The sequence below is a fragment of the Amblyomma mixtum genome, chromosome 3 (genome assembly GCF_055824585.1).
Source record: "Amblyomma mixtum isolate Tamu chromosome 3, ASM5582458v1, whole genome shotgun sequence".
Taxonomy (NCBI): Eukaryota; Metazoa; Arthropoda; class Arachnida; order Ixodida; family Ixodidae; genus Amblyomma; species Amblyomma mixtum.
Window position 1 is genome coordinate 237626922 of NC_143014.1, and position 12383 is coordinate 237639304.

The 12383-nt window shown below is 46.2% G+C and overlaps 1 protein-coding gene across 1 annotated transcript in view; it reads left to right on the forward strand.

Moving 5' to 3' along the window:
- Positions 1-243: 243 nt before the first annotated feature.
- The window catches only part of LOC149354100 (uncharacterized), a 35989-nt gene continuing 23849 nt past the window's right edge, over positions 244-12383 (forward strand). Inside the window, exon 1 of the mRNA XM_089575932.1 lies at positions 244-366. Coding sequence (XP_089432058.1) covers positions 253-366 — 114 coding nt within the window. The 5' untranslated portion in view covers positions 244-252. The remainder of the gene's footprint in view (positions 367-12383) is intronic.

The window sequence follows — 12383 nt, forward strand, 5'->3', positions numbered from 1 at the left end:
CGCTCTTTCCGCACTATGTGTTTTTTTGAAGCCCGAAGGTTATTCGATCAGAACATTCAATGTGCAGAACATATAAAGTCAAAATTCCCGGCATATCTGAAATAAAGACGTTATAAACCAAGGCGCTATGAGCTTTTAAGAAGTGGAATGCGGCATTTCAGATGGCAGAGTTCCTGACCTTTAAGCGTATTTAAGCATTCTCCGAGTGCGCATGAACGCAGTAGCTTCCAGTTCGCAGTCCATCCTTGCGCGATGCTGAAGGTGTCGCTAGTTTTGTTGATTTCTGCAGCCACATTGATGGCCGCAGCGGGGGTAAGGCAGTACTACTGGCGCAGTCAAATGCGAAATTACGGAGACCCTGCGTCGGTAAGTAAAACCAACCTGTTCATTTTGTCGTTACGTGGTTAGCCATTGTGCGTAGAATGCCTGTAAAATTACATAAACAACGAGCATACTCCACGTTTTTATACTACTACTTTTACATTATTCGTAGTTATACTTAGAGGAAGTTCCATTTACATATGCAGTTGAGGATTCTTTTTGTTCCTCTGATTTAATTAACTTTGAAAAGCCACGATTTAAAAGGAAACTGCATTTCATGGAATGAACTTTCATGCCACAGTGTGTAGCGAGTTCTTAATGCCTCCGCAGTTGTTTAATTATCCGGAGGCGTGTAGATGCCAAGTAATCTGCATCACAAAAAACAGTAATAACGTTACGCAGCCACTCCTCTATATTGCGGGAAAACTCGGCAAGACTGTGATGCTCACGTAAGGCTATTTTCACTGTCATAACTCATCTGCGGAAGGCAATACGCATATACGCAATCTCACTCAGAAGTCCTTAGGCAACCCTGGCTGCTATCACGCTGCGCTGCCGCAGCCGCTCCTATAAGGAAACCTCAATCCTGCTAACCATGACTGAGTTGGTCCTTCGTTAATCACGTCCATACGGGGACCACATTAGGAAAAATCATTCTTCACCCCTTTCTCTCCAGCGATCTTTATTAAAATATGGGTGCACTCGTGGCTCGTCACCACTGTCCAGCTGGCGCTTCCATGCGCGTAACTGCACCGGAAGTGGACATAACGAGGGGCGCTGCAGGTATCGCTGACCACGCGTAGCCGCTTTCCTACCAATATTTAGGGTGTAAACTTGGACTAGTTGGAATGGCCGCAAGCATTCATAACACCTAGCACGCAAGAAAATACAAAGGATGAAACAGAACACATACACACGGGACCGAAGTCTCCTTTCCCTAGAATCATCGTGTGTATATGTGTCCTGTTTCTTCCTTTTTCTGTTTTTTAGCGCTAGGCGCTCTCAGTTTCTGTAAATATCATGTAGGCCTGTAAAAGTAGAGTGACCTTCCCCAGGTTTAGCAGTACCCTGCTGAAAAAAAGTTCTATGATGCAATAACCTCATAGATCATTCATCATAGAAATACAATCTGTATGACATATCATACAATCTGTATGATATATCATACGAATTGTATGATATAACATACAGATTGTATATGTCCTACAGATTGTATGATATTCTATGATGAATGATCTATGAGGTTATTGCATCATAGAACTTTTTTTCAGCAGGGTATTAGTCGTTATTTTAGCCCACGAAAGTAAGAAGCGACTCATGTGCTGCGCAGCGCGCTTAATTCACGCATCCAGCGTGATTGGAGGTGTATTAATGAGCTTTCAATGGGTCGCTTTGTGTGCGCATTGCGGCATATTTAACTTATATTCGACACACAGGGGTGCTATATTGCACGAATTCAGGCAGCGAATAAACAATAAAATTCTTGAAAAAAGATTCTGTGTATGTAGCTCTTGATATTGTCACGACTTCCAGAGAAGACAAGAGTTCAGCTTTCCTCCTCTGTCGTCGTCTCTAAATCTGCCGACACTGAGGCAAATCGGCGTACTTCTTGCTGATCACGAAATTTTGCACGTTGCCGAAGACTACAAACAGGCTACTCATTGGCTTGGTAGCCGTTGACGGTCAACACAACTGTTATGTTTCTTGTCATCAGCCGTATCGCCGGTTCAAATAAGAGAGAAAGTCACATTTTGCTCTATGTCTTAATTTTTCCTCATTTGACTCAATAATGTCGCTTTTTCTTCTTGCTTGGCGACAGTTGGCAAGTATTAAGGCGAAAGCCTTTAATGCCTCATACTGTCGTTAGCAGACGCGTCGGCAGCCGTGTCGACAGCCGTGTCGACAGCCGTGTCGGCAGATTTGTCCGCCTTTCGGCGTCACTGCTTAAATAGAAACTGTGCCGAGGGTGGGAATCGAACCAGGGCCTTCGGAATTTGAAGCGGAGACGCTACCACGCCGCCACGAAGGCTCAAGGTTCGAGCATGAATAAAGGGGCATCTAGTGAATGCATGGGTTTAATAAATAAAATAAAAGGAATAAAGTCAAGAAAATGAAAAATAAAAAATAAAAATAAGAAAATAGACAAAAGTAAAAACAAATTAAAAATAAGATATGAAAATAAAAATAAAAAACAATAAAATAAGAAAAGGAGCAAACACAAAAAATGAAAAAAATTATTAAAAATAAAAAAGTAAATAAAAACAACCAATGCGCCAGGAAACGCTTTCGCCTTGGAGCACTTTAGAGAGCCAAAGTGCCCCCTGAATTTTTTGTGAATGTTTAAACCACAATGGCCTGACCAGAAATCCTTTGCTCTAGCATGGCGGTAAGGAAGGCTTTACAGCTCACGTTTTTCCATATGTTGGCTTAGGAGCCTTCGTCGTGGAACACGCCGGAAGAAAAAAAATCACTGGTGGTTTAGCTTGGGGCTAATCACACTTTATCGTTGTTAGCAAGGATAGCCCTGGTTTTCCATGGTTTATTTTGACTTTCTATGTGCTCCCTAGATTTTAACTGGCTAGCTTTGGTGATGTATCATTAGAAGAAAGTTTGCGTGATAATCCATCAGTTTTGACTTGTGCTGCCGTAAAACTGGTCATTCTCTACCTTCATAGATCGCTGGGAGTCCTCATGCCACCTTTAGCGCAATGGTGCTGTGGCTAAGCGACGCGTCACTGCCCTGGGATGGCAGCTGCTGCCACCGGTGGCGATTGTGAAACCCAGAATGCTCTTCCCGAGGAGCCTCTCACGGCTAATAATTAAATAAACTGCCACCTACCACGGTCGGCAGTTTGCTCACAGTCCGATGGCCACGTTGTTATGACGTCACACAGTCGTGTGACGTAGGTGGCCCACCTGCCAGCCCGTCGGTCGGCACCCAGCTTGTCTAGATCGCGGAAGGACCAGACAGACGACAACCGGACATCGGTGGGAAAGTGGCCACCTACCCACCGTGAATGGTGGGCCACTTGCCAGAAGCAGGCTTGAGAAAAACAGACAACGGCACTTTGGCTGAGTAGATGCCCTACTGCTAGAACACTAAGACTCGCACCCTCACGAAAGCAAAATGACATGATCAACAACTGCGGGCTACGAGCATAACTAACCGATCAATGAAGCGTAACACTGAGCTGGACTCCACCACGTTTGCTGCTTCAGTGCGAACAAACAGAAAATATCCCTCCCCTGGTTAGCCCAGAACACCACCTGGTAGCTTGCGCTGAAGTATTCTTAATTTGTATTCCTTGCAAGTGAAACCCCATCAAACTGCAATTCAATGCCTTAGAAAAATGAAAGTCACGGGGTTTAGTGGCCCGAAGCCAGATCAATGGGTTACGAGGGACGTCGTAGTGGAGGGCTTGGAATTTAGACCATCTGGGATTCTTTAACGTTCCCTGATTTCGCACTACACACAGACATCTTTCGCCACTCGCATCCGTCGGAATGCGTTCGCCGCGGATGGATCGAATCCGTGACATGGAGATCAGCAGCCGAACACCAAAGGCACTAAGCCACCGCGGCGGGTTCAAAGCCTTAGAGTATAAGTGCTTACGTGTGCTACTAAATTTGCAGCTTCAGATTTTACATATTTTTGACATTCAAATTGTTGCTTGTTTTATTTAGCGGGACTCTACCGGAAAGGTTGCATGCCTACAAAGTTTAAAAGGTTACGTGCCTCTGGCCAAAGACAGCATTTCTGAAATGTCCCTTGTTGGGGAAAGGATACGCCTAAGACACGTAGCCTTTATTGCCGAGGGCTCATGGGCGGATTTATGCGGAACTATTAAGGCGAAAGCCTTTAATGCCTCATCGTTGTCGACAGAAGGTTGTCAGCAGAGGTGTCACGCTTTTTCTAGTCAGAACAGAAAAAATCTTTGCGCACGACGGGATTCGAACCACCTTGCTTCCGTTCCGCAGCCAAGCGTGCTAATGGCTACGCTACTTCCTGCCAACGCATTTGTAGTTCTCCTTGTCTAGGACGCTGGAGACTGTTTGCAGAAAGGCGTCGAATCAGTCGGATGCCTTCCAAACGCCCTCCAAAGTCTCCAGCATTTAAGATTCACAAACAGTTGTGTACTTAATTAACACCTTAACCACACATCAGTGACACAAGCAGCAACACCTCGCTATAGGCTTTTGCCTCACCGCACTTTAGGTTAACAAAGTGCCCCCTGAATTTTTTTTACTGAGCAGTGCAATCTGCATAATGCAGGTTTGAACTTCTTTGTTGGTATAGAGGAGGAGCCTTTGCGGTTTTGCAACGAAAGTATTTTCTCGCTTGGGGACGGACCTTCCCTCTCCCGTCTCCTTTCCTTCCTTAGATGTGCTCATGTGTGAGAAGTCCGCGCGGTAAAATACGCAGAGGGTTTTCTCCACAGATCATACACTTACAGCTGAAACCGCAGAGAAAAGAAAAGCGAAGCCTTTCAGCGAAGGAGGAGGAGGAGGAAGAGCAGGAGGAAAGGTGGGGAGGTTAACTGGTAGATGAAACCATATTGCTAGCCTGCAGGTGGGGAAAGAGATGAGGGGATGTAAAGGCGAAGGAGAAAAGGGAGAGGTAAGAAAAAGCAGAAGGCGAAAAGGCTTCGGCAGAGTCACAGCCAGTCGTGCAGGCCCTACACTCTTAAGAACCGCAGGAAGGCCTGGCGGGCCCTCACCGCTGACGATCGCCGCGTTAGCAGGCGTGAATCGATGTGTTACAGCGCACAGCGTAGAGAATGTCATTCAGAACTATGGCATTATGTGGGGCTTAACAACCCGAAATGACGCATGGGCTCGGAGGGTCGCCGTCGTGGAGGACTCCGGAGAAATATAGACCACCTGGAGTTCTTTAACATGCGTTGACATCGCGCAGCACAAGGACGTCTTTGAATTTCGCCTCCATCGAAATGCGGCCGTCTTGCCCGTTTTCGAACCTGTGACCTTGGGATCAGCAGCTGAATTCCAAAGCCACAGTGGTGGGTCCTGTGAAAGTCATTGGTACTAAGATACTAAACTGCTTATTTAAAGGAAACGTAGTGATCTTTTTTAAGCATGAAATGCTTTTAGCTCCCGTTGTCGGCAGTGTGGTGACGTCACGCCGAGACCGAGAGCCAACATCCGGGCACTGAATTCCACTCATCCGGGCGATGAATTCCACTCATCCGGGCACTGAAACGGGAGCATCCTGGCACCGTACGAGATTTAAGGAGACTCTCTAAGAGAGAGGGCCGCGCTTCCGCGCCGTCTCCAAGGATGGCGCTGCGGTCCCACACTCACGCATGTAAAAGACCGGCCGCTGGGCCTTCAGCTCATGAAGCTTCCCCCTTTGGCAGGCAGATGTATACACGCTCGCGGAGTATTCTAACGCGCTGCAGATACATTCTTCTCAGGCCTGCGTCTCGTCGTGTCCGCGTACGCTTCTGCCTCGTCCTGCATTTCATTGCCGCCACCGTCACAGCTGCTTAAGCCGAGTAATAGAGCCTGATGAAAGGAGAGATAGGAAGCGTCTTGCGGAAAGCGATCGCTGTGCGAGTGATACGCCACAGCAGAAGACTGCTCGCCCCTGCCGACAACGCCATGATTATGCGGCCGCTCCCGAAAGCTAGAAGGCCGCCGCGGTTCGCGGCTGCCTACCTAAGCCCGCACTAATTCAGGCGATCGCTTCGGCGCAACAAGAAGAGTGTGGTGTGGTGTGTTGAACACTAGACCCATTCCAAGATTTTGACTAGTACCATCTACAACCAATGTGTTATGCCCGTAAACATTTCATGCTTACTCTACTCTCGGTTACGGGAGAGGCAGAGATTTTTTCTCAATAATATTCTGCAGTTGTAGCAAATGACGACAAACAGTTCTTGTGGAAGACACGTGTTCTTCGCCAATCATTAAATAAATTAGCAGGACCACATAGTAGTGGAAAGCAGTATGATAAGTCTAAAGCAAAAAATTTCCGTCTCTGCACAGGAGCGAGTATGTAAACGGATTAATCTATGAAGCACAGAGAAAAAAATGCAGTTTTAACGTGAGCTTCATGCTTTCTCTGATGTACAGAATCGCGGTGACTAACACGACTGAATATATGTGTGAAGTACAGTGCCCTGGCGTATATACAGTAGCACACAAGGGTGCCTAATTCGTGATCTCATAAACTTCTCACCATATGCTCGATAGCACTGAGCGTGACGGAATGAGTGCTAACACGAGAAGCAAATCACCACGCCAGCAGTGCACGGTACCACATCTTTGTTTTGATGCGATGTTGAAGTAAACTTCCTGGTTTATGGGCACTATTAAACAATTGGGCAGTTTTCTAGACGTATAAAAAGCATAAAAAGAAACTGGTCACGATTAAATGGCTTTTTAAGACACAGGTTGCCATTTTCATGGACTTGTGGACATAAGTGCAACCAATGGCATATGCTGTCGGCTAAGCCAATGCACCCAATCAAGTCATAAAGACTGCTTAGATAACAGCATTTAAAAACAAAAATTGATATCGGTCACCAGATCGTACAGACATGTCACAGATGATGTCATGAGCGCATGAAATAAAATATTCTTAATACCGGGACTATTTTCGCAAAAGGATACGTCGATCCGCAGCGAACGCCGTCTAGAGATATGCACTGCCCTTTTCAAAAGAAATTGATGGCCTATAATAGAATAAAAAATTCTGCGTTAGTCCCGGCTACAGCTGGACTACCCCGCAGCAGTAATCAGTGCATACTACGCTGTGTTTTGTTCTCATGCTTAGACACCGACTGATGTAAGTAAGAAAACTTTATGCACACGTTTTATTATGCTTCTTTTTCGTGCCGTTGCCCTGGACGGCGACCGAACGTACGTCAATTTCAGGTGAAAGCTCGATCACCGGTAAATCTTCCTCCGGCGCCAAGTGTGTAAGACGTCATGAAAGACTGGCTGCACGCCACGCTAGAGAGGCCAGTGCATGAGATGCTCTTCGCTTCTCCTTTCTTGGCCGCTGCTTGCGAAGGTGATCCTTCTCTTGCTTTGCTGTGTTTGTCTTGGTTTTGTTTCTAGCTTCTGAGCGCTGATTCTCTGCCTAGAAGTTCATGGCACTACTCTCCTCTAATGGAGGCAGCCGTCAAATTTTTCGTTATATGTTCTCAGCGTTCCTCTTCTACTCAGCAGCCGCCATCGTTCTTGTTGTCCAAGCACCAAACGCTACATCAGGTAACAGTCAGCAGGCTCAGATAGCAGTCAGGTAGCAGACTCATTTTATTTTCTCTCCATCTCTTTCTCACTCTTCAAGGTTTAGCTGGACTAGTCTAAAATTGCGGATTACAGAATATTTGTTCCAAGCTGTGTACAGTTGCACTACACAACGTCTTTTCGGTCAGCGTGTGGCCTCCTGGTAGACACCCGTCACCGTTCTTTTATTTCTCCGGACGCACCATTTCTTGTTCTATGCCGGCCTCCGCTTGCCTGACCACTCTCTAGTACTGCAATTTTTCCGTTGCCAATTTTGTCTCTGAAATTTTCAGCCACAATTTCAACGACGCCGCCTCACAGGCGAAGGACAACGCTGGCCCCTTTACTAACGCATGCTACCTCACCGTTCGCAACCAGCTCCGTCAACCTACCTGTTTACTCCTTGGTTCCCTTCCTACCAGCTGCGATGTGCATTCACTGTGCCCATCAGCAGTCATAGTGCCCCACTGAAAGGCCAAGACACCAACCTTCTTCAATGTAGAAGATGGTTTGGCCTCGTGGTAAACGCCCAAGATGCTACTTCAGCCCTAGGTCCTTTGTTGTCTTCCCAGTGAGTCTCATGGCAGGCCGGGTTTGCGTCGGGAGGTAATGTCGATTGCGTTAGCCAGGTAGCAAGCTTTTTTCTGTTCTCTCGAACTCTTCCTCAATCCACAGTCGGGCATCGGCCAAGAATCAGACGGACTAGAGCTTGATATCAGCAGGAGATTTTCGTGGCAAAAAAAATTGCGGAGACACTTAAGCACCGCCTTGAATGTATGACGCGATAGAGTAATGAAATAATTCCCCTATACTTTACATTCATAGAAAAATGCGAGTCTTCATTCCACCCTTGGCGATGTGGTGCAGCTGTTAAGCGTTGCGCCATTTGCTCCTGCAGGTGGCTGCTTCAAACACAGCCACCGGCGGTGCTTGTGAGACCGAGGTTTCTCTTCTGAGCAACCTCTCACAACCAGAGGTGGTCAAATGCTCTCATTTTCGTTATCATCCCTCACCCTCAACAATAAATCCTTGGCCTTCCCTCACCCACACCTTCATTTTGAAAAATTATCCGGCCCTCCCTCGCCCTCACCCTCACTTCATAAAATTTGCTTGCCCTCTCTTGCCCTCATCGTCACTTCATCGGCCCTCCCTCACCCTGACCCTCAAAATGAGAAGTTTTAACATTCAATCTGTCTCTTCGTATTGCTGATATGTGAGTCGCACAAGGCCCGAAGTCAGTTAGTGAGTCACACAAGGCCCGAAGAGATCTTCACTGCATGCGCTTTCGGCTGCTTCCGGCCGCGTGCAGCCTTTAAGCTTAGCACTTCGTAGCTCTGAGTAGCCAAGAATGGTTCCAAGAAATAACTGATGTGCTGCGGGTACGCTGTAGCCAGTAACTGCAACAGCGGGGTAAGTCTGGTACTTCGCCCAGCAGCGGTTAAAATGAACTGTGTGGGGAGAATTGGGGCCGTGAAAAGCGCAGAAAACTTCTCACGACGCCCTAATTAGCCAATCAGAGGCGAGTGCCAAGAGAATTTTAGCCTGAAAATTCTCGCAGTTTCCAGTAGAAGAGACACTGCCGTAATTATACGGGGCTACCTGCTCATTGATGTGGGCTTCAGGAGTTTGGAAGGAGCGGAGCGAAAAACTACCCCCCTCCACACACGCAACAGAGAGATTCGGAACGCAGACCGGTGGTAGGAGTCACACCTGATCAGTTGCTGAACCAAGACACAGGACGCATACAGCACGCCAAAAAACAAAGCTCTTTACTCTTAATTAAGTTGCAACAAAACACTACCACGCCAGAGCTGAATATCGACAATGTGGTTACGAAAAGGTGACGGACTGAACCGTACACGGGTCACGAATTACAAAGTTACGCGACAGAAGATTATGCGACTGTTACTGCGCTAGAAGACACTTAAAAAAAAGGACATATGCAGACTCTCAACATATTTTATTGGGACTTGCATGCATGGATCTAAATAAAGACCAACCTGCTTACTCTCTGTTGTCTAGAACGTATTTACTAAATTAATCGCTAAGACAACCTTAGACTACAGTCAACCAAATGATCAGGCAGGCTTTCGTGAAAGCTTCTCGACAATGAACCATATTCACTATCAATCAACCAGGTGATAGAAAAATGCGCACAATATAAAAAAAACCCTTATACTACAGAGCCTTCATAGAGCACGAGAAAGCATTTGACTCAGTCTAAATCTCAGCTGTCATGTAGGCATTATGGAATCAGGGTGAGGATGAGCCTCATATATAAACATTATAAGATATCTGTAGTGGTTGCACAGCCGCTATTGCTCTCCGTAAAGCTAGGAACAAAATTCCGACAATGAAGGGGTCAGGCAATGAGACACGATTTCGACAATGATTCACCGCTAGAATACGGTAGGTATTCAGAGGCCTGGATTAGGAAAGTAGGGCGTTAGAGTTGAGAGAATATTTTACATGTCCGACGTTCTCGGACAAAAATTCTTAAAATTGGAAAATTGCAAGGTACTGCTATGAGAATATTGAAGCTAATGGACCATTCTATATGCAGCAAAATTTTTCTTTTAAGGTGTTTCTATCGATCGCATTGAACAGTAAAGAGCGCCATAAAAATCCAACAAGGAACGCCTTTGAAGATAGCAAAAACATTAATACAAAGAAATGCAAGACTGTCTTCGGGTGATATGCTGGTATATTGATTATTATAGTGAAATCTTACTTTTTAGTTGAAAATTTTCGTTCATGAATGGTTTCCCGCTCAAAAAAGATTTTGTCCAGAATTTAAGGCTATGATAACCTGCGATTCGCTGATGGCATTGCCTTGCTAAGTAACTCAAGGGATGAATTGCAAAGTACGATCAATGTCTTATAGATGCAGAGCAGAACGAACGGCCTAATTTATATCCAGAAACCAAAGTAGTGTTTAGCCGTCGTGAAGACGAACAGCAGTTTACAATTGGTAACGAGGCGCTGGAAGTGGTAAGGGAGTACGTCTACTTAGGACCGCAAATCCACTTCAAGAGAGTGACGCAACTAAAAGAATAAGAATGGGGTGGGGCGCATATGGCTGGTTCAATCAGATCAATAATGGCCGTTTACCAATATTCCTGAAGAGGAAAGTGCATAACAACTGTATAGCAGCAGTCACTCACCTATGAGGCTGAAACGTGGCGGCTAACTAAAAGGGTTCATCTTAACTGACAACGCAGCGAGCTATAGAAAGCAAAATGATAGGTGTACCGTCAAGCGATCGGAAGCGGACGAAGTGGGTCAGGGAACAAATGCCGATAAAAAAAATCTTAGTCGAAATCAAGAAGAAAACGGTTAGTCAGGACATGCAATGCTAAGGGAGGGTAACCGATGGTCGTTAAGGGTAACGGAGTGTATACCAAGTGAAAAGGCAAGCGTAGCGAGGGGGGCGGCAGTGGCCGAAAGTTAGGTGGGCGAATAAGATTAAGAAGTTAGCGCGCATAAGGTGGCAGCAGCTGGCACAAAACAGGATTAATTGGAGAGATATGTGAGAGGCTTTTGTGTTGCTGCGGGCATCGTCATGCTTACGATGATGGTAATAATGCACTAGAAAAATACTATGCGGAAAGGCCAAAAATAATCATATACCCCCCTCTCCCCCCATTATCTGGGGAGGTGTATGTAGGTGGACGCACAGGCCTTTGTATCAATGTCCGCATACACTTTGGCGCCTTGCCCGATTCTCTTTAGGGGCGCGGTGATAGAAATTGTGGATCTAAAGAATGGTGGTGCGCCTTCTTTTTCGTGCGCTAGCAATACGGCTGCCGTCTTGTAAAAATCAGCTGTCTGAGTGTATGAAGCCAGCTATATCTGCAGAAATAAAATATATATTGAAAGCACGAGCTGATGGGCGAGTTGGTTATTCATTGTTTGAATTGAAGCAGCGCAAGGCCAAAAGCCAAAGAAGAGAGCAGAGAAAGAAACGGACAACACAGCGCTGAACTAACAACTGACATTTATTTGGCACGCTGCACGTATAAATACATTTAGGAACCAAAATAGAAAACAAAGCAAAGAGCTCATTCATGCACTCGGCGTGCCAAATAAATGTCAGTTGTTAGTTCAGCGCTGTGTTGTCCGTTTCTTTCTCTGCTCTCTTCTTTGGCTTTCGGCCTTGCGCTGCTTCAATTCAAACAAAATATATATGGCCGCGACTTCACCGCGCCTGGGCTTCGATCCCGCGGCGGCGCGAATAGAACAGCTTCTTAGGCCACTGTACGGAAGCACTATGCTATCTCCGCAAGCGATCACTGCATTCGATGACTCCTCGTGTTTAATTGACCCTCTCTCGTGCTGTGGATTGCAATTTCCATCCGTGCGCGATGGATCCAGAACAAGCCTCTTCGCATTGCCCTCTTAAGGTGCGTTCAGCTGTCCCAAAATTTTATAGAGGGCTACCACTGACGTTCGCAATCACCGATATCGCCGGTCTTTGCCTGAAGCCTGATCTTGAAACCCTAGCCTTGAACCGAAAGCGAAATGAAACACGACACGCCAGTGCACACACTTCCCATTTGGCCAAGTAAGCTAAATCGGCTGTAGTTTTTCTTTCGTTTCTCTTTTATTGAATGAGCATCCTACGACGAATTCTCGCAAGCAAGCTGACCCTTAAACGAACTTTCAGGTTCAGTGCCAGATTTTGAGACATTGGAGGAAACCAGGCTGCGACGAGTCGTTCAACGTGCTGGCTTAAGCTGGACTCCATGGAATCAATGCAGGATCTCTGCTGTGGGCATTTAAAATTCAAAATTCGACAATGCTTCTTT